The sequence below is a fragment of the Arvicola amphibius genome, chromosome 8, assembly GCF_903992535.2.
Source record: "Arvicola amphibius chromosome 8, mArvAmp1.2, whole genome shotgun sequence".
Taxonomy (NCBI): domain Eukaryota; kingdom Metazoa; phylum Chordata; class Mammalia; order Rodentia; family Cricetidae; genus Arvicola; species Arvicola amphibius.
Genome location: NC_052054.1, coordinates 109364984 through 109388040, shown reverse-complemented (window position 1 = coordinate 109388040; position 23057 = coordinate 109364984). Strand labels below are relative to the sequence as shown.

At 44.1% G+C, this 23057-nt stretch overlaps 1 protein-coding gene across 1 annotated transcript in view; it reads right to left on the bottom strand.

Annotated features, from left to right (window-relative positions):
• Positions 1-23057, bottom strand: part of Col4a4 (collagen type IV alpha 4 chain) — a 121775-nt gene that overhangs the window by 21755 nt on the left and 76963 nt on the right. The window contains exons 27-38 of the mRNA XM_038339472.1: positions 21317-21424; positions 20296-20514; positions 19329-19490; positions 17697-17867; positions 16984-17127; positions 15517-15624; positions 14471-14652; positions 13581-13644; positions 12415-12489; positions 8484-8591; positions 7830-7937; positions 595-666 (exon numbers count right to left, since the gene is read on the bottom strand). Of these exons, the coding sequence (XP_038195400.1) occupies positions 595-666; positions 7830-7937; positions 8484-8591; positions 12415-12489; positions 13581-13644; positions 14471-14652; positions 15517-15624; positions 16984-17127; positions 17697-17867; positions 19329-19490; positions 20296-20514; positions 21317-21424 (1521 nt within the window). The remainder of the gene's footprint in view (positions 1-594; positions 667-7829; positions 7938-8483; positions 8592-12414; positions 12490-13580; positions 13645-14470; positions 14653-15516; positions 15625-16983; positions 17128-17696; positions 17868-19328; positions 19491-20295; positions 20515-21316; positions 21425-23057) is intronic.

Here is a 23057-nt window from a genome sequence, read left to right as displayed (position 1 = left end):
TCACAAATCATTGCCTATAACTCCAGCTCCAAGAGAACCAAGCGCTCGGGCTCTCCCGGCACCTGCGCTCACATGCATACAACCACACATGGATGCACATAATTGAGAATTATAAAAATAGATCTTGAAGAAACTCATGGGAAATGATTCAAGTAGTTTTTCTCGATGGTCACAGCAAAGGGATGCCAACACTATTAATTAGATTAGTGTGATTATAGTGTGACTGTACCCACCATGCTACACTTAAAAAACAAGCAATGAACATTTAAAAAAAATAACAAGATTATTTGTTTTTTATAACATCTTGAAACCTGGTCCCATTTCGCAAGAATTCAGAGTATTCAGTAAACAGACCTAAGCAACAACATGAAAAGTATTATTAACTACCACTCCTTTGCATCGTTTTCTTAAATGTCTTTTTGCCTATAAACCAACCACCCACAGATCAAGAAATAATTCTAGCACTGTCTTTTTGCTCCACCATTCTTTTCAATTCACCCCCAGTCCTCACGACTTGAGGAAATACCATGGAAAGATTCTACTTCATCCCTAGGTCCGTGGATCAAGGTTTCATCATCAGTGGATCTGTCTTACCTGAGGTACCTTTGGCTCCTTTCTCACCCTTGAGACCATGCAAGCCGTTCAGACCAGGAGACCCGGGGGGCCCTGAAAACACAACACAGGTTCTGTGTCTCAAAGGTTAGGCCAGCTATTGCTTACTAGTCTTCCTGGTCTGGCTACAGTACGGTGCCTACACCAGGGGAGAGTGAGCCACAGGGAGAAAGCAGACAGATCTCAGGTCAGCATAGGGACCGGAAGCCAGCCTGAGAGCTTTTCAGCACCAACATTTGGTGAAGATGTTTTTTCCAATAAGAAGACTTAACAGATCCATCTCTTTGGCTTGTTTTGTGACTGACCCATGATGGGAGATAGTCTAGAATTGCCACATTTGGGTGACCTTTGATTTGTTGACGATAAAATCTCTTTAGGCAAGGATAGAGATTGGATGGCAGTAAACCCAAGCTCGAAGCTTCCCAGTTTGGGTCTTCACTTTCTATCAGTGTGTTCTGCTCCCAACTCCTTCTAGAAGCAGTCATGGTAATGATGCAAAGCAGCAGTTTGGTTCCTGCTGCGGTGTGTGGGGATGGCCCGTTCTCCTTGGTTTTCCGTTGGGCGCTGAACAACACTGGAAAACAGGCCTGTGGGTCCAGCTCAGCTCTAGCTATCTCTCTGCTGCTATTCCTTTCAGAATTGCCCTGACACTTCCTTACAGCAATGAACTGACTTTGTGGTGGTCTCTGAATTCAAACCTTATGCCCCCCACTGATGTCGGTACATGTAGAATTAGACTAACCAAGAGGCATTTGAGTTATCTGAAGATAACAACTATCTGACTTGACTTCAGTTACTATCAGACACATCCAGTGGAAAGTTTTTCTTAGGGTTCTCCATCAGTAGATGCTGGGTTGTGTTTAATGTTTTCAAACAAGAGGTTTCTAACAGGCCAGCATGAAGTTGAGACCAGGACTGAGGAGGCAGAGAGGTAATAAATGTAGTAGAGTCCCTCGAGTATGTAGAGCCACGCCACTTGCAGTCCCGTGTGTCTTGTTGTCCCACTGTGTGATCCTAGGAAGGAAGCTTTCTCAGCCTTTGGCCAAACCCAATGACCCGCCTAGTTCATTGCTGGATTTTCTATCCGCTAGCTGTCCTTTGCCACTCAGAAGGAAGCTGTCCTCCACACAGCTCATTCCCCCAGATTAGCATTTTATTGGTTCGTGACAACACCATACTGATCTCACGTGACCAAATGCACAGGAAGTGCCCATGGTCCCTCCGTAGGGCTCCTTGGATGGATTGCTTCTGCCACGCTGTCCAACAACCATGCCTTTGGGCAGCTGCCTCCCTGGCTCAAGGGTAAATCAGACCCCATGACCAGACTCCGCTAGTCTTTCTATCCCCCCAACGAACATAGATTCTATACCTCACAAGTATGGAGCAGATGCTTGTTGACTCATTATAAAAGTCATTATAAAAGAAAGGAGTGTGAGGGTTGAAGAGACAGAGAGAAGGCTTTGTTTAAAGAGTAGACTAAAGTTCTTGAACTCTGCTTGCTTGCCACGTTTTTTTTTTTCTACTATATTTGTGGAACAAATACAGTTCCCAGAAGTTAGAGATATCCTCCTATGGGTAAATAATTCCAGGGCTGGTTCCACTTTGTTCGGTAAACAGGTTCTCATGGAGAATCCTGATTGGAGGACGGCATAGTTATTGACTCCAGTCTATTTACCATTGGTACTTGAAACAGACAACCGGTGTTCTCCTTCTAAGGATTGCAAATTCATATTGATTCCAATGAGCCATGTTTTCTTGCACTGAGAAAAAAGGTGGGGGGAATGTGTCCTTATTTTCCCCAAATCTCTTATTTTCTAACTGCTTTTCACAGCCCTGGCTTAGCTTATTTTCCAGTTTTCTTTCCTATTTTATGAGCCAGTATTTCAAGTTTGCACCAAAAGAACACAGCGACCTTCCTCGCCTGCCAAATCTGGATATTTATTGCAATCTATCTAAAATGATAATAATTTTTTCGAGACTACTTTGCTATGTCTATGTGTTTTGATCGCCAGCGTTAGCCACCAAGATTGATGGCTAGGGGACTTGGCTAAAGGAGGACAGTCCTAGCCTCTGCCAACTCTCCATTGTCACATCAACATACCCAGATCCTGGGCTGTCACAGCCCAGCCCCTTGCCATTGTTGAACTGGCCGACCCTTATGTGACCCAATGTTATCTTTCTAAATTGAATGCAGCTACATCTGGGCAGGGTTTTCAGCATAATTTCCCCCTTTGACTGAAAGCTTTTATCAATCCCATCTCTAAATCAGAAAGTTGTTCATGCATAAAATATATACAGTGCAGATGAAGGGCAATTAGGCAAACAAAGCACATTCCTGGGTAATGAGGAATTTTTATTCACCTCTCGGATAGTCCTTCTGTTTAACAGCCACCATTTAAGGCTGCACCCGGCTGCACTCAGGGACCAGGATGCTCATGCTCCAGTCAGAGAAGCTAACCCCCACCCCAGTACATGGTGCCTTCCCTCTGTGTTAGAGAGTCCATTCGGTGCCAGAATCCCCACTCCCAGGTTATAGCTTTGTTGCAAAGCCAGCAACATGTTATTCTGTACTCCTAAGCACTGGCAGGGCTTACATTTTAAGGGGGTGACCAATGTGCCCCTGCATGTCTGGGACCTTTAGCATTGGAATCCACATCCTAAGACAGTCCCAAGAAAAACAAGGCAGCTGGCCACATTCACTTTAAGGTTGATGGACAAAAGAAATCTTCACAGCTCTAGGCAAAGGTTGAAAAGCCCTGAAAACCCTTATCAAGAACAGATTCCAAAATAAGATTTAAATTAAAAATATTTTTTTCTAGCAAATATATGAGTGCCTACTCAGAGGATAAATATGGCTTCCTAATGCACAGAGTTCCATCTCCCAAGAGCATAGCTCATGACAGGTGCTGAAGAGACAATGAGCCACAAGAGAGACATAATCCCTGACCTGACAGGACAAAGAAGCAATGACTTCTAGTTTGCTAAGTGCCGGGGTGAAAGACAGGAGAGTAATTTAGTTCCAGAAGCTCGGGGGTGGGGGGTGTTGCTCTGATTGTCATGGCTCTCTGATGGAAGGCATTTTCTTTCTCACCAAAGGCATTTGATAGTACCTTCCAAAAGTGAACTCCTGGGGCCAGGAAAATGGCTCAGTCAATGCAGTGCTAGTTATATAAGGATGAAGGCCTGTATTTCATGCCCAGTGCTCATGTGTTTAAAAAAAAAATCTGGGTGCATATTTGTAACCCCAGCACTGTGGGAGCCAAGACGGGCTCATCCCTATAGCTCATTGGCCAGCTATGGTCCAATCTAATGCTCCCTGAGGCCAGCAGTGGTCCAGTCTACCCCTCACTGAGCTCCAGGGCCAGCGAGTCTCCCAGTTAGTTTTGTCTACCTGACACAAGCTGGAATCACCTGGGTAGAAGAACTTTTTTAAAAAAAGAGATCTTGGAAGCCGGGCGGTGGTGGCGCACGCCTTTAATCCCAGCACTCAGGAGGCAGAGGCAGACGGATCTCTGTGAGTTCGAGGCCAGCCTGGTCTACAAGAGCTAGTTCCAGGACAGGCTCCAAAGCCATAGAGAAACTCTGTCTCGAAAAACCAAAAAAAAAAAAAAAAAAAAAAAAGAGATCTTGGTTACAAAAAAAAAGCATATTCTATGAGAGTGAAAGACACTGCCTCAAAATAAATAAATAAATAGGTGGAAAACAGCCGAGGAAGGCACCTCTGACCTCTGATCTCCACCCACACACAGGCACAAGGGCGGATGGACACGGGTGCACATTCCTCTCCACAAACAGAAAAGTGAAGGATGTTGCTCGCCACCAGCCATGGCCACACAGCAGGTAACACTCAGTAGGTTTCCATCCTCCTCGTGTTGTGTGTTGTGTGGATGTACAATGAGAAAGGCGGTGTTTCCCTTTCAGAGAAAGCATGTCCTTAGAAGCCAAAGCCAGCGATCACGCCGCTTGAACCGTGTGTCTAAGTTTACGTTTAATTCTGACTGGACACAAGCAGGACTCAAAAATCCATACGGTCTGTGTGCACAGAGCAAACAAATCAGAGTTCAGCAGCTGGTTTGTTCAAAGGAGAGAGCTGGTTCCCCTGCGTCACTCAGAACATACTTCAAATATTTAGTTTCTCTGTTCAAAGTGTTTCTGCTGGATCCTGCTTCATTTTTTTACATCGATACAAAAACCGGCAACAATGGATTTATGCTGAGATGTTTTGAGTTTTAACAATGTATCCCACTGTTTTGTTTTGTTCCGTTTGGCTGGATCATTTACTGTGTCGTGTGCAGTGAAACAGCGTCCCCGAGTGGCAGCAAAGAGGCACTGCAGCAAGGTTCTGCAAAGGGAGTAAAATGCCCTTTGATCCTCCCAAAGCCTCTCAGTGCACACCATTAGAGGCAACTGGCAAGTTCTTTAAAGGAATTTCATTCTGAACCAAGTTCACACCCATTAGTTGTTTTTTTAAGTGATGTCATACGGAAGGTATTTGATAAATGTTCAAAAAGGAAGGAAGAACATATTACAGCCACCTGCAGGGCACTCAGACATGCTCCCTGTTGTCTGGAACTGAAAGGCTGTGGAGTGAGAGCCCTTAACAGTGGTAAATGTTTTCTCTTGGATCCCTAGCAAGTCCTTGCAGACTGGAAGAATGTTGAAGTCAAAGAGAACCTCGGGAGGTCTGCAAGGGTTGCCAGAGGCAGGAAGTGTCCACAAGCACCAAGCAGAGGAAAAGCTCAGAACCACGACCTCATCATTTCGTGTGAAATGTTAAAGCTGTCACACGTCTGGTTTTCATATTACTACAAATGTCAGCGGAGATGGAGACGGCACCAAGAGATTGGATGTCCTAGCAAGAACTTTTCCCATTAGGCTATTTGGTTGCCTGCAAATGCTTGAGTGTGCCGGGAATTTCCAAAGGAGGGCTTTCCCTGTCTGCAGCATTGCACCAAGAAACACACCCTGCGCTGCCGCGTGTGAAACACTGCAGGTCTCGGGTAGCTGAGGAAGGGCAGAAAGGATGAGAAAAAGCAGAATTTGAATTTTCAAATCAACAAAGCATTTAATTTCAGGAGTGGTTTCTAACTCTTCTCCGAGGAAGTCCTTTCATTTTGACTAGCGTTTAATTTATGTGGATAAGCCGCTGACCTGCAGACAGCGGGCACTAAAGGAAGGACAATGGAGCCAGAGGGACATAACTTACCGGGGTTTGTGGAGAAAACTTGGCCCTCGCCTGCTGTTTAAACTATAGACCCCCCGACTTTCTAACTAATAATTCACCAACCAAAAAATTTGTTGTGTATCAGCTGGTCCCAAGGACATTTTTAAAAAAGGTCTTGTTTTTTTTTTTAATCATATTCTGATGGTAAGAAAGTCCTCTGCATGTGTTGTCTTAAAGGTATGCACAGAGCACACAGACAACACGTTTGTCTAGAGCAGAAGTGGACCAATGAGAGGGGAGGAGACAGATGAATGTAAGGACATGAATGCTGTGGAATAATCCTTCTGTACACCGCGAAAACATGTTGCTCTCATTGTTAATCAAAAGCTGATTGGCTGATAACTAGGCAGGATTTTAGGGGCAGAAAGGATGCTGGGAAGAAGGGCGGAGTCAGAGCAGGTAACCAGGAGATGCAGAAGGAACAAGACATGCTGGAGGACAGATAAAGAAATGAGCCACGTGGCAATACATAGATGAATAGAAATGGGTTAATTTAAGTTGTCAGAGCTAGTTAGTAATAAGCCTAAACTATTGGCCAAGCCTTTATAACTTATATTCTCTGTGTCGGTTATTTGGAAATCAAACTGATCACAATATTGACGACAAACTCCGCCTACCCATGAATACTTGTGAATAGTGAGTATTCTGTGTTGTACTGTGTTATAGTTTATCCAGACAAATAATCAGACCACTGTTAACTTTAAAAGCCAAAAACTACAGTCAGGGCAAGTGTTTCTGTATCTAACAAAGAAAGCAAATAGAATCGTATGTGTGTTCGTTTTCTGGAAAGCCCTCTTGTCTTCCTACCCCATGATCAGTACGCGTTTATTGATACAGACAAATACCTAAAAGTCTGCCTCCTTCAGTGTCCACCAGTCTCCTAGACCTGAACGTTTTCTTAATCAATACTCTCAGTGTTGGAAACATTTTTATTCTTTTCACTGTGCTTTGCTTTCACATAATGGACTAACAACAAAGTTAAAAGCCCGTGCTTCTGATTTTATCTACAAAAATGGAGCGTGCCCTATATACTCTATAAATGGGATGGACAGAGAGTGCTTATGACATCCTGCAACTCAAGAAACGGGCATTCCCACAAGTCTAAGTTTCTAACCGTAACTAGTCCCTGAAAAGCTGAACGACTACCAAGCTATTTCTGTTAGTTCAAGTACAGCTGGGAACCCGAGTGCTTCCCTTGTGTGACCACCATGCCCTTCTCGGGTTAGATGGGTGACCCCAGGGCCTCTGGGACTTCTCTTTCTATCTCAACACCCAATGGATCTGTTCTGTCCAGCAGGTAATTTACCCACAGAGTTCAAGACTGATTCTAAAGGTGTTTTGCTTTCACTTTATTTGTTTATTATAAAGGTGTTTATAATAGCTGAATACAGACAAGCATGCCTTTAATTCTGAAAAGTCTCTTCTGGGAGTATAGGAGATCACTACCTAATGCCTTCCTTCCCAGTATGCAGGGTTCAAATGTTTGCCAGCTCTGGTGCTGTGGTTTGGACACAGTTTGTGTCTCCCCAGGGTTCATATGTGAAACTCTGACTCACATTGTTAGGCATTAGGAGAGTAGATGCTTAACCCAACTGCTCTCGCATTAGAGGCCATACCTAACTCTTTTAGGAAATAGCTCCGTGAAGGCTGGAATCGTGCATATTTTCTTTAAAATGACACCCAACACCTAACACAGAATCTAGGAATCTAGGGCATAAAAGGAGCTTGGTTATCAGTGAAGTCAAAGGGGCAGGTGCACTCAGCAACACAAGCACCAGACCCTCCGAAGCAACAGGAGGGGAGCACCAAGACCCAGAGTGAAGAAGGCAAACGAAGATGGGTGTGGTCTCAAGCCCGTGGAAGGAGGGGGTGTTACTGATGGAATCCATGAGAGATTCCTAATCAAGCAGAGCCACAAGCCCAGGAAAGGAGCAATGACTTTGCCCTCAGTGGGCTGGAGGTCTCTGGAAGGCTGGGCATTCTCCCTACTTACCTTTTACTCCCGGAGGACCTGGCCTCCCTAAATCTCCCGGGGAACCTCTTGGCCCGGGGTCTCCTGTTTCTCCTGGGTGGCCCTTCAGCCCAGGTATCCCTGGGTCACCTGGGGACAGGAGAGAAGATTTCCAGACAGTGACCATAAGTAGCATTCCCTATGCTTTTTAATAGACCAGGGACACTATTTTCTTTCTAGATAATTTTAGCTTTAAGGAGACAAGTGTTTAATTTCAGAAAGATACACTTCGAAACAGTTATAGTTGCCAATCATGAGTTTAGCTGTTTTTTTTTTTCCTTCCTGAATTGAAAGGAAAAGGATCATTAAAACCCTGAGCTGTATATGGGTTATTGCTTTAGGGAAGGGAGACAGCCTCAAAAATGACAGAGGAATGAGAGGAAATGGCCTGCCTGTTCTGTCAGTCACCTTCTGTGCCTCATGCAGAGCCAGCACTTGGCCAACGCTGCTTGAAGTAAAGTCGTTAGTGTAACCCTGTGATGTTGGACTGGGTCTGGGCAGTGAAGAGGTAAAGTGTGCATGCCCTGTCCTGAGGCACGGTCAGGGAGGCAGAAGTCTCTAGGTGAAGAACCACTCTTTCCAGTACACCAAGTCGCACAAATGCTCAGGAATTTTCAAGGCCTTCTTGCAAGGTACCTGGATATCCTGGTGGTCCAGAAGAGCCAGGTTGTCCAGGTCTGCCTGGTGGTCCTCTAGGCCCATCACCTCCAGGAAAGCCTTGCTCTCCAGGGGCCCCAGGATGTCCTAAGGAAGGAAGAAGGGATCGAAACCCCATTAGGTGTAGACTGCTCTTTGAAACGGCAGCTAACAGCCAACTTCAAGCCTCGCTCAGTTGTGGTTTGTTTGTTTGTTGTTGTTGTTGTTGTTGTTGTGTTTAAACTCTTTTCGATTGGTAAAAAGACATGCTTGGGGAAAATTTGATGAGGAAATTCCCATATTCCTCCTCACCTCTTACCACAGAATTCCATCTGGACACCCACATACAAGTAATCCCCACGACTTGGTTTTCTGTTTCTAAAACTAGTGTTGTATCACGAGCCGTTTTCCAAGGTTGTCATAGTTTATCATTTGCAAATGATCACTTCTTGGTTCAATCTTATTTAAACTAACCGCTCTAATTTCCCCTACTGCTGGCTGTGCAAGTACTTCTAATTCTTTTCGCTTTTGTGCGTAGTGATCCTTATAGACATACATAATCTTTTATTTATTCTTTGACAATTTCCCACGTGTATGCTTTGATCATACTAACCTGCTTCCCACCCCCCACTCTCTTTTATAGATCTTTAACCATGCTCTCTCCTTTTGAACTATTTCCGTAGGAAAAAATATCTCAGGCACAGAATTACTTGGTAAATAGTGTGATATTGGGGTTTTTCTAAAATACATTTTTAAATTCTGAAGGATGTTAAAGTAAAAGATAATTCATTGTGGCATTCCATCCCGAAATGCTTCAGGAGGTAAGCCTGAAAAATAAATCTTCTGATGTTGCTGAAATAACACGGTGGCAGCCAAGATAATTAATAATCAACCCCAAAGATCATCTAAGGCTCACTACAGACGCAAGCCCACTCCTGCCCTGTTGTGCTTGTAGCAACCCGCACTAAATTCTACACCTCACAGTTCTGCACATTGTGCTCAATGGGCCTCTTAAATTAAAATACTAAAACATAAAAAAAATTAAAGTCTCTAACGGTCCCTTTCTCATGACCGTAGCTTCCCACGGAGAAGATGTTGGCTGCCCTCTATACCTCCTAGAATAGGCCGTTCAGCATTTGGTTCTTGACAGGTTACCTGTGCTTGGAAGAAGGTACTGCACCTGCAGCCACTGCCCACATGTCACCTACCTACAGCCCGACAAACAACACCCTGAGAATGAGCCATGCTCTTGCTGAAGACTTTGGGTTTGTAACCCTGTTTTTGGTAATTTACAACTACCCTGGAGGTTCTAACAGGCTTCCCCTATCAGGAAGGGTCTTCCTCTTCAACTGAGTGTGCAGGGCAGATGCACAGTGGTTCTTGCCCCAAGCATCCTCTAGGCCTTCAGTGTCGTATTGGGACTGCTGAGGCAGCTAGCATAACAGATTGAGAAGCAATTGAATTTTCAGACCCTCCAGTGACCGGGTAGCCTGCCCACACTCTCCTGTGTAAGCCAATCAAATAAATCCTTTTTTGTAGTATAATATTATTACATAATACATGCGTATTATTATAGGGTAATAATATATAATCCATTGATTTTATTCCCCAAGAGAACCCTGATTGCACTTTAAGTTGTATTTATTTTATTACTAGAAAGATGGCTATTTTCCCGTATGCTTATTTACATGTGTAACTTGGATTGAAATTTATAGTGAACCAATAGTCTCTGCTGAAAAATCGATGGCTGAATCTTCAAATAAAATATACACCTTTGCATTTCCAAATCCATAGAGGGATAGTATTCGTTACAGCACTGAACTAACTGATGCCTGTGCATGCTGACGGATCGAATTTACTATCCTATCACCCTGCTCTGTGTTTTCTGATTGATCCCAAACTCCTTCCTGCAAGGGACCCATGGCATCATCATTATCGGTTCCAGCGGCCAAAGCAGGTATTCAAAACTGCATCCCAAAGTTAAGCTTGTGTTGAGAACAGAACTTCAGAAATAATTTGAACTATATTTCCATTGGAGTTGAAGTGTGTGGATGGGGTTAGAATTGACCCAGTACAATCTTATATAATCCTGGACTAACTACGCTCTATACATCCTCACTGAGTTCCCTCTAGGGCAGTGCGAGGACCCCCTAGCCAAGGAAAACAGAGTATCCAAACTCTGGGCCGATGAATAACAGAACAAATTTTTAAAGGTCTAAGTTGAAGCCATGACAAATAAGAAACCAGAGCAATTTAAACACTGATGACCGCGGGACACCAGGTCAAGCCGGGCAAGGCATAGTGTCTGGGAAAACCTGACTCAGTATAAATTAACCTCAGATTTAGGGCTTTCAACTTAAAATACTAGGCCACATAAAATGGCCCTCGTTTGTGCTATCTGTGCTGCTTTGAGCCTGGAAACTTTATGTCATCAGAGTTTATGACAATACTGCCCATAGGCACAAGAACACATCTTACTGTTTGGCTGACTTCACCATGTGAAGTCACCCGTGCTGACTCTGTGTGTGGGGGGTTTTCAGTGCACAAGCGACTTTGATTTGATGCTCTCATCTGACCATCTATTTTGGAAAACAAAACATAGCTCCTGCCAAATGGAACGTCAAGGTGATGCATGAATGTCCTAGTTAGTTTTGGGGTCATCCGGGAAGAGGGAAGTTCAATTGAGAAAAAGTCTGCATCAGATTGTCCTTGTAGGCAAGTCTGTGGGGGCATTTTCTTGATTGGTGATTGATGTGGGAGGGACCAGGCCACTGTGCGTGGTGCTACTCATGGGCAGATAGCCCTGAACCGTGTAAGAAAGTAGGTTGAACAAACCATGGGAAGCAAGCCAGAAAGCAGCGCTCCTCCATGGCTTTTGCTTTGCTTTCTGCCTCCAGATTCCTGCCTGGAGTTCCTGCTCTGACTTATTTTCATGTTGGACTACGAATCATAAGATGAAATAAACCCTTTTCTCCTGAAGTTACTTTTGGTCATGGCACTTTTCACAGCAGTAGAAAGCAAAATATGACAATGGCATTCTAAATACAAAGTCTTAGTTTACAGGGAAACTATGTGAAGCCAAGCCCAACCATCACTGACTGATTGCACCTGGGCATAAGTGACTTAACCAGGCACCCGTAGGTGGCCGTTCCCTCTGTCCATGCAGTGTATACGCCTGTGCGTGTATCTTTTGCACTCTCCTGATTATTAACTTCACATATGCTCCTAGCAGAAGAATTCCTGTGTTAAGGAGCAAGCATAGTTTAAATATTGGTGCATTTTTCTACAGGGTCCAAACCAAAGTTCAAATTTCAACTTACCTTGTTTACCTGTGTGCTCCTTGCGATCAGTGGGAGAAAGGCTTCCAGTATAACACTGGCCATTTTAAATAACAGAGATGGCAAAATAGTCTGGATTTTAATTTGTGAAATATTCACTTTGAATATCCAATATGAGTAGGAAGAAGGGAGTGTGTTGCTGTGCCAGTGCTATTGGTCACAGGAGCCATTGTGGGAAGACATTGAGGGCTCCTGGTGCCTGGTACTGGTATCCTTCTGTGTGAAGGATGCCACACAGAATCATCTTATACATACATCAATGGGCAAATGGTAAAGAAAATATTGATAGGCTAATTCCCAGTGATCACTGTAAAAGTAATTACACTGTGTCTCAAACTAAGTCTTCTTTCTTTTTTTTTTTTTGTTTTTTTTTTTTTTTGTTGTTTTTTTTTTTTTTTTTTTGTTTTTCGAGACAGGGTTTCTCTGCAGCTTTTTTAGAGCCTGTCCTGGAACTAGCTCTTGTAGACCAGGTTGGCCTCGAACTCACAGAGATCCGCCTGCCTCTGCCTCCCGAGTGCTGGGATTAAAGGCGTGCGCCACCACCGCCCGGCTTAAGTCTTCTTTCTTAGAGTAGGAAAAATGTGCATCTATACCTTGGTATCCAGGACTACCCGGCTCACCCTTCGGACCAGATGGACCACGCTGACTGGCAGGGTCGCCTTTGCTTCCTGTGAGTGATACAATACCAAGAGCATTAGTTAGGAAAATATTGTTTGGCTTCGTATAAGTAACTTCATCATGGTGTTTGGCTTCATAATCTAGCTTCAGGTTTTCCTGGGGACTTTTTAAAAACTATTTCTTTCCTAATGAAGAACAATAGAAATATAAGCGGAAGACGTGATTTATGATTTTTAAAAGATTAAAACCATGCATATGAGTATTTTGGGCTGCATGTGTGTGTGTATGCGCTGTGAATGCCTGATGCCGGTAGGGGTTACCAAGACAGTCAAATCTCTCAATGTTGTATGAAAACTTTTAAGCTATTATAACTTCAGTATATTTGCTTGTTTGTCTGTCCAAAAGGTAAATAACACTTCTCTTTTTAAAAGGATCCTGACTTGTTAAGAGTACAATTTCAATTGGATTTACAAGGCCATATGGTTATGAGCACAAGGTAGGCTCAGGTCTATTGGACCAGTCAGCAGCTACTTTACAAATAAAGTTTTATTGGAATGTCGCTGAGTAGTGGTGGCTGAGACTATGCCCCACAACGTTAAAAAGAAATAACTTATGACACTTTAGAGAAAAGAAACTTTTTATCTTTAATTAAAGGTAAAAATAATTCAATTACATGTTACATCTGACTTGAAAATTATTAAGTAAACAGTTAACATCTGGTGGGGATTTATGTTCTGTGAGTCTTACAAGTAGAATCCCAATAACTGAACAGAGAAGATCTGTAAATGAGTAACTGGTTCCTATGGTACACAGGGTTTCTGAGTCAAAGTGGACACTCTCTAGAAATGAGGATTTGGCCGGTTGTACCGGCTCCAACCGGAGAAGTGATCTACATGGACAGCTTCTGAAACTTTCACAGAGAGGAAGGCTCATGATGAGCCTGCGGGCATCCCATCTAGGGGCCTTTGTCCCTGGGTGGAAAATGAGAGCCCTTCGAAGCTTCAGTGTTCCTCTGTTGGGAAGAGTCACTGCTGGGTTCTAACTAGTGTCATGCATCTCATCGCTGAAAAGATGCTCACTTGCAGGGTTATAACACCCAGAACTCTGAGCTTGACAGCTGTGAACATTTTCTAAGTCATACCTTTAGGTCCTCTTGCTCCATCATCTCCTGAGAATCCAGGGGGACCTGGAGAACCTGGATCACCCTGGTAATTAATGGAACAAAAATAAGACCCTAGTTGGGGTTTCTACGCAACGGCACAAACATGCTGCGGTTTTCTGCAGCCAACTTGGTATTTGTGATTGACAATGGTAAGGAAAATGCTTGGAATAATGCTTACTGTGTCTGTGTTTTACAAGCTGGTAAAACTCCTACAGAATTAGAGCTCTCCATCCCAGAAAGAAGCATAGAATTGTATATAAATGATTACCAAAGGGTAACCGTGTCCTACTATGTGAATTTACAGTTTGATCAAACCAGTTGACATAAAATAAAATATTGAAAGTTGTGCCGTAGCATAAAATTTAAAGATCCATTTTATTCCAAAAGATGGAAAGCCAACCACTTTATACATTTTCCAGAAGTGCGTTACAAGCTACTTCATTATAATTTTTTGGTTTCTCAAGAGGAATGTTACTCATGATTATGAAGGCCAAGTACATTTAAAGTGAAATACATAAAACATTCAAACAGATGGGAAGGCTTGGAAACCAGAATTTGGGTAGAGTTCAGCATTTTTTTCCCCCAATAAAGCATCAGTCAAGAGGCAAGTCTCTACAAGTTATTTAAACCTGGGCTGGAATGTGTGAATCACATGACTTGCTCATCTACAGCAGGACAGCCAGTTCTGAGCACTAGCTGGAAATTTCAGTTATGCCATAACCTTCTGGAAGGCTCCTTTCTTTCTTCATGCTTCATACTCTCAAATAACCATAAATGATAAGGGCCCATACTGGCAAATTATGAATTTTTGTGGGATCCCAAGAGCAGAAAGAGTTTATTTCTTCCCTCTTATAGGGGCAGCTCCTCACCTGGTCACCTGGAAACCCTGGAAAGCCAATAACTCCCCTTAATCCAGGTGAGCCTGGAGGGCCAGGCGGGCCGGGAGGCCCAGGAGGCCCATTTAACCCAGGTGGTCCTCTGTGCAATCCAGGTACTCCATCTCTTCCAGGATCTCCTCTTCCCCCTTGCATCCCTGGGCTTCCTTTATCACCTGTTGAGGTCGGAAGTGTTACAAATCCCTTGGCTGAAATCTTAGACTAAGTGGAGATAATATTGAATGCCTCGGTTCTACTTGTAAAAGATGAAGACAATGAAATTGGGGGTGTTGGCGTCTGTTCAAAACCACATCTCTGTGGTTTCTGTCTTTGGCAGCCTCACTATGAAAGGAGCTGCCAGAAATAGACACGAGGCCATGAATAGGAGGGACCAGGCAAGGTCATTTGCTACAGGATACACACCTTACAAACAAAGAAGAATTCAACCCAGAGAAGTTGAAACATTTTCTCCTAATGGCTAGCTAAACAGAAATCCAGGACATAGCCCAAGCAGATTAACCCTGAACTTCAGAAAGAATACATATTCAGTTGACAAAAATCCTTACCCTGCCATGTTTCAGAGGACTGGCAGCATGTCATCAGGATGCTTTTTAGAAAAATATGGTCTCTGGTAAGCCCAGATCTGTAGATTCAGGATCTGGATTTAAACAACATCCCTAGGGGGATTTGTATACACACTCTAGTTTGAGAGAGACTGGCCAAAATGACACAGGCATCCCCAGATGTTCAAACCTGCTTTCCCAAACAGAGGGGATTTAAGCCTGGAGCCAGTAATTTATGTATACCTTGTCTTGATCCTAGTGTGGAAGATCCAGATCTATAAATACATATCAACTCCAACTATTTTTAGCGTGGAAAAGCCAACACGTTACTGGAAAAGTTAGAAGAGTGTAGTTACATTTCAGAAATGACCTTTCCTACTTTTGATTAGCAGGAAAGTTGCCTAACATACTGGCTTGCCTGAACTATCTATAAAATGCTAACTTATTTGATAAGGTTGAAAACCCTCAAGCATTTACCTCTCGGTCCCGGGAACCCGTCATCTCCTGGCTGCCCAGTTTCCCCAGGCTCCCCCTTTCTGGAAATGATGACTGTTTCTCCTGTGTCACCGGGAGGTCCTCTGTCTCCTGCAAATGTTACTTATATGAGAGAAACACAAACACATGCACACTGCACACGTAACTCATCTTCCATGGCATGTCACCTCCTTTATAAAGCCTACCTACCCCCACTAGGCTGTATTCACGGATCCCTCAGTATCAGTCCCAGGGACAAGAAGATTTACCACTTGTCCACCCCTGGGACCGGGATGCAGTTGGTACACTCAGTAAATCTGCTATATTTAACCCAAATATCTCAGGATCCTGTGTGAGTTAAGACATTTGTAATGTCATCATCCACAAGCCTGTTTGCTTATTCTGTAGAGCTGGATCATCCCACACACCAGTCCAGTGTCCCATACCTTTCTACCTCACCACCCTTCTTTCCCTGCTCCGTACATTAAAACGACAAACACATATTTCAGCCTGGTTCTCCACATGGGAACTGGGTCACACACCCCGGCTTATCTGGAAACGCTGTCCCGCCCTGAGCACTGCCGAGAATGGCTTAGTAAGTAGACCAATGAGATGGGAGTGGCTGGTTAAAAGGGAATTCTGTCAGTCAGTGGCTATAGCATTAGCAGTTTGACATCAGCAGTAGGGAGAGTGTTTATTGTACCAGGGGCGTATTTACACAATGGTAATTGGCAAGCACTGTGGGGAGGGGGGATTTTCCTCAGAGAGCATTCATTTATTGGGGAGAGGGGTTTACAACTGCAGCATTAGCCTTGATCCACTGTTTAATTCTCAGTGGAGTGACTGATAGTGTGACAGGAAGCACCTGCAAATGTCAACTGTCTTACACAGCAAAGAGATTTATGATCCTTATCACGTTAAATTCCTTAATTCTGTGTGAATAGTTTATAAGCTAATAAAACGAGCAAACAAAAAAAAATAACTACAGAATCAAAAAACAATGAGAAGAAAGGGTCATTTGAATAAAACTGGAGGCCATTTTGTCAGAGAGCTTGAAGAGTTGAAAACACTCCTTCCAAAGACGGTCAAGCATTGATTTTATTGCTAGAAAGGCTACTTTCTCTCCTGCAGCAGCAGCTGAGAGACCGAAGGAAGTGTCTATGCTGTAAATGGTTAAGGGGGGCAGAATTCAAAAAGCCTGAAACGTCTTACAGATAGTGACCACCCAGAGAGTAAGGTCTCTGAAGCCCTGTGTTTATTAATCAATGCATTAAGGACCCGTTGTTGGCATCTCCGACATGAAAGTATTCATTTACCTTAGTTATGCGTGATAAGATTGCAAGGCAAGGAAAATGAATTCCTAGACATCATAGAACCAAAGGAATGCAGAGACATATGAATAACATTTAAGCAAACACTGGGAACAAGCTCACACAGCTCTCCACCCCCTGTGTTGTTAAACCCACTTGCCTTTGGCACCTTTCTCTCCCATGTCTCCCTGGGAGCCAGGCCAGCCCTTCTCTCCAGTTTCTCCCTTTCTCCCAGGTTGTCCATCTGGACCTGACCTTCCTCTCTCTCCCGGAAAACCACGGTAGCCAGGCGGCCCTGGGTGTCCTGGTCAAAGGAGAACATGGAGTTTTAGGGAAGCACACTTTGTGGCTAGTGTGGTTCTTTCAGGTCCCTGGTCATCCAGTGATATAAATTTCTGCCCAACATTTTATGCTGAAACTAAGTCATTAATTTGAATCTGACTCTGGTCTCATACATCCGTGCTCTCCCACCCACTCCTCTTTCCCTGACCTATAGACCTAATGTGTAAGCACTGTTGTTCTGAGGGTCCGGAGCCCACCATGTTGTGAGAGCACCAAGAGAAAGGACGAGGGCAGGGGGCCCATCCGAAATGAAATGTGTTATCCCTGACCTAGTGATATCATCCGTGCTGCCTGATCCTGTGAGCTGGGGTGCCCTCGTCTTCTGAACCCCAACACGCCCCCAGGCCTTTTGTCAGTTTTCCCACAACAGAACATTCTGTCACTAGAAAGGCTAACACAGAGAAGAAAGAGCAGGGCCAAGCTAAGCTAACGAACACATCCTGTTAGTGTAAGTCTTGACTAAAAAGGTTTGTGTGGCAGTTGAGTTGGAGTTGATGAAACTGGGAGATTTACTGGGAGAGCTCTACTCACCCTTTGGGCCTGGTAGGCCAGGTGGGCCATCGTCTCCAGTGGGTCCTGGAGTCCCAGGAGGCCCTCGGAAACCATCTGCTCCTGGGAGGCCTGGGGGGCCAGGGAGGCCCTTCATCCCAGCTGGTCCAGAAGGCCCCATGTCTCCTGACTGGCCTTTCCAACCTGGGGCCCCTAAGACAAAGCACAATAGCCCTGAGGCTGGAAAACTTAAAACTTTCTTCAAACATTCACAGGAAAAGCACATTCTACAGAGCTTAAGCCTGTGGCACATTAAACAAGAGGAAAACAATACTAATCAGCTAACATGGCAGGAGCAACTCTGCATCTGCCTAACAATATGTTTTACTGGATGTTATGAAAAGGGGAACAGAGATCAGCTGAATATTTATCCCCCTGAAAGGATGAATGAAGATTGTACAGTTTGCTCTTTTTAAAAATATAAAGACACAAAGATGAAAACCAAAGACTGTAGTATATATGCTCTAAAAAGAGAAGAAGAGAAAGAAGAATGAAGAGGAGAAGGAGGAAAAAGAAGAGGAGGAGGAAGAGGAGAAGAAGAAGAGGAGGAGAAGGAGAAGGAGAAGGAGAAGGAGAAGGAGAAGAAGAAGAAGAAGAAGAAGAAGAAGAAGAAGAAGAAGAAGAAGAAGAAGAAGAAGAAGAAGAAGAAGAAGAAGAAGAAAAGTTTCCCAGAGCCTTCTGAATCTTTGCCCCAGTGAACATCAGTTAGACTGTTAACTATGGTGAAATATTTGTACAAATCAGAACAGCCAGAATGACTGGTGCTTGAGATGAGGTTGTAGTAGCAAATTCTGTCCCAAACTTGCCTGGCTTCTCAAATGGACATCTTGCATTTGGATTAAAGCAAAAACGGATACATTACAGAATGAATGACCCTAGCAATGAGATGAAGAACATAGTGGAGATTGCTCCTGCTGTGAGCTGAATGTGTCTCCCCAGACTTTTTTTTCCCCAAGTCTTAACCACCAATGTGAGAGGATTAGGGGTAGAGAATTTCGAAGATGATTAAGTATGAGCATAAGAGAGGTCTGTGGTAGCTTGCACAAGGACACTAGAAAGTGGCATCTGTGTGGAAGAGGTCCTCACCAGATATCAAACCTCCTGGGGTCTTGATCTCAAAATTTCTAGTCTTCTCCTAATCAATTTCTGTTGCTTAGAAATTGCTCAATCACAGGCATTTTGTGATAGTCAGCCCAGGGGACGGGAGGAGCCCCTGAGCACCCGTGTGAGAAGACACACACTCATTCTTGTGCCAAGAATGCCAGGTCCTGGTCATCACCCGGGGCATCTCCCAAGGCCATACTTGCAGGAATAGCTTTGACAGCTGATGCTGCACTTTCCTTCCGCTTGAAGGCTGCTGAGAAGCGGTGCTTCCTAAACTTGCATATATTGCAACCCACCCTGTGTGCAGCCACTAGCTAGCTCCATGCATGCAGCCTGACAAGAATTTGGTTGGGGAAATGACACAGGCCAAGATGAAATTTATGAATGAAGGGTATTTTTGTCTCCGACTCATGCTTCTGCTGACAACCATACATGAATGAGAGGCAAGCTTCCTGACTGTAAGGAGGGAATACCCAGACGTTTCATATTTTGACACCTGCTGGCACTTACCTGGACTACCAGGAGCTCCAGGAAGTCCTGGTTGTCCTGGGGTCCCTGGAGCACCTCTTTCACAGGAATGACCGGGGGGTCCTGGGATCCCTGGAAACCCAGGGCTTCCCTGTCTACCTTTGGGACCTTTGAGACCTGGAGATCCGGGCTTGCCAGGTGGCCCTGAAACGATGATGCATTAAGGGACATTCATGAGTCCGCACTGTACAGGTGGCCTAGAGCCTCCCTCAGGCATGTCAATTCCAGAAACAAACAATTTGATTCTGACTCTGGGCTCCATGAGCTAACACTCAGGAATGAATTTTCATATCATAGATACAGCTCTAAGTGAGTATGAAAACCATGGCTTGCTAGGTGAGTTGCTTGATAATCTTATGGATGGCTTTCTAAGAGGTTACCGAGGGCAGCCAGTGACCATAGGCTTCCCTCATTCTATCACCCTCCACCCCTGCAGCAGATTGCACCCAGATATATAAGATGCACCTGATGCAAGCTGCGTGAATGTGCATTTGGTGGGAAGTCTTTGTCAGCTATCCTTTCAAATTTCAAATTGGACTTCTGTGGAGTCTGCTAAGACTCAAGCCTTGCTGCCAAGCCCCTAAGTGGCCAGACCTCACATTGGACTATCTGTCTCGGTCTGGCACTGGCGGTGACAGGTTCCCCAAGTCCTTGCTGTCGATGGCTTTTGGTGCAAACACATAGCCTGGATAGAGCTGAGTGGATTAATTCACCGCGGCCCCGCATTTGCAAACATACAGTAAGGGCACAGGTGTGTGTGTGTGTGTGTGTGTGTGTGTGTGTGTGTCTGTGTGTGTGTGCAGGTTCGTCTGATGGGATCAGTCCCCATTTGTAATAATAAAATAAATGTCCATGTACTCGCTGACTAAAGTGCTACAGTATAAACATTCTTTCTGGATCCGGCCAAAGCTGAGCAGACATCCTCTAACGAACAACAAAAACCTCATACCTTCAAACCCTGGGCATCCTGGGTAACCTTTGCTTCCTTTCATGCCTGGCACTCCTGGAAGACCCCTATCTCCCGGGGGTCCTGGGTCACCAAACGAAGGGTCTCCTGGGATTCCTTTCTGGCCATCCATTCCAGGAGGCCCAGGTGGACCTGGGGGTCCACTAGGGGAGGTCCCCTTTTCACCTCCAATGCCTGGATCTCCCATGTCACCACGAAAACCTATTCAACAACAATAACAAGCTGCTATATGTACAGATATAGGTCCAACAGTATGAGGACAACGCTTTGATTAAAAACCCTAGGCAAGCTTAAGTAGTACTTACATTTCTAGGACTTTAGAGACTCAATAGGTAATATTCTTTTGTCACTCTGTAAGCAACACCAATTGTTACTTATTGTTGCTGTTTTGTCTTTTTAAATTTATTTATTTATTAATTATTTATCTGTGGATGCAGGCAGGCACACACAGGGAGGTCAGGGGACAACTTGTGAGAGACCCAGGGATGGAACTCAAGTCATAGAACCTGGTGACAAGCAAATTTTACTCACTGGGCCAGTCTGCCATCCCCCTTCTAAACATTTTTTTTTTTTACTTTATTTGCTTATATTTTTGAGACAGGGTCTCACTCTGTAGCCTAGGCAGCCCGAACCATTATACATATCCCAGGATAGCCTAAAACTCAAGGTGACTCTCCTGCCTCCACATCTGGAGTGCAGGGATAACAGTTGAGTGCCACTATGCCAGTCTCCTGACCATCCAGTCCAGACACTGCTCTGGACTGTGTCAACCACACAGTGATCATGTGACTGATTTCCTCTGGAAGGGGTCTCAGCTGCATAGGATTTGTTCATCTACAAGATGTCACAGCACAGCTGAGGTCTATGTCACCTCCCTGCACCCAAAGAATCATCCTTCCATTATCTCCAGATCCCTTGCCATTTCCTTATGGGTGCTCATCTTTAGGAATACACAAAAATTCCTGATGAAAATTCTCCCAAGGCAGAGAAAGCCTTTACTTACCAGGTGGACCTGGAATTCCAGGCCCTCCTGGCTTGCCTTTCTGGCCTTTCTGCCCGTCTGGACATCTCATACCTGGAGTGCCAGGGGGACCTGGAAACCCCTTTGGACCTAAACAAGAACAAATAAAACAAAGATTCAATTGCATAGGAAACAATCAGGAAAAACAACAACAACAACAACAACAACAAAAAGGATTTTGAAATGTCTGTTTTAGTTGTCCTTTGGAGTATGTCAATTTTATGGAAGTAGAAATGTTTGCCATCATAAGCTACAGAATAACATTCTGTAACCATTGTTCTGGGTAACATTCTGTAACCATTGTTCTGGGTAACATTCTGTAACCATTGTTCTGGGTAACACTCTGAAACCATTGTTCTGGGTAACACTCTGAAACCATTGTTCTGGGTAACATTTGGTAGCCATTGTTCTGAGTAGCATTCTGTAACCATTGTTCCGGGTAACATTCTGTAACCATTGTTCTGGGTAACATTTGGTAGCCATTGTTCTGAGTAGCATTCTGTAGCCATTGCTCGGGATAGCATTCGGTAGCCATTGTTCCAGGTAACATTCTGAAGCCATTGTTTTGTTGTAATTTTCTCAGAGTCTATACTATGAGGAATTCCTCCTGGGAGCTCTCCTTACACACCACCATTCACATGCACTTCTGTGCCTTCCACAGCAGGTCTGAAACATAAACCCAAGAGCCTTGCCTGTTCTTTAGGAGAACAAGGTGGTAGCCAGAGCCCACCCTGCTGAAAATGCAGAAAAGGAGCCCTACATTATATCAATAGATCATAGGGTGACTGCCTACTAAAATAAACAAGAATTTTCCCTTAAATCTCCGATTTTCTCCTAAGTCAGCTCAGCTAATATAGCTTCTGCATTGTGAACTTCAGAGGAGGTACACTGCATGGGTGTATAGTGTGGTGGTTTGCTTCCTGTAGGCTAACACTGCGGGCAAGCAATCCGAGTCTTTCATTGATCCCCAGTAAGGTAGCCGTAAAGGAAATTAATACTCAGTGAACTGACCAGCAGTTCATCACTCTACAGATGTAGGATTACATCTCCAAACTCTTGTAGCTTCATTGTGATGAGTGGAACATACTACCCTGTCCTTTGAGCTGAAGCTTGGCCATGTAACTGGCTTTAGCCAAAAGGACTTAATTTTTATTATGTCACACACACACACACACACACACACACACACAAATGTAGTTTTATAAGAGATTTGAAACTACTTGGGCCAATGAGGCATGAATTGCATGATGCAATCTGAGGTGTGAGGTGATCCTGGGAGACTTGGCCTGCCCTCTCCTAGTCCTGCAACTCCGTTAAAAGAGCACACACTAGCTTTTGCAGGAGAACACGTGTTGTCAATCTGGACTTAACCTAAGACCAGGGTCAGTCACACCAAAACACTATATCCTGGATTGGCCGAGTCCCCACTGTTCTTTAGACTCACAAGAGTCAGAGCAAGTATGTGTATGTGTTCACTGAGGTACTGAAACTCTTTGGAATTACTATGATGGAAACAAACAGTTTCAGAAGATAACAGCAAGTCATGCATAATTCCACCTGTAGATGCAGTTGGTCATGTGCGTTTTGTGTTTCTACTCATGAATACAGAGTCCAGAGATCAATGTCAGGTGCCCTTCCTCTATCTTATTATGTATTTATTTACCTACTTATGTTTTCTTTTTCTTTTTTAATTGAAAAAATTCATACAATATATTCTGATCAC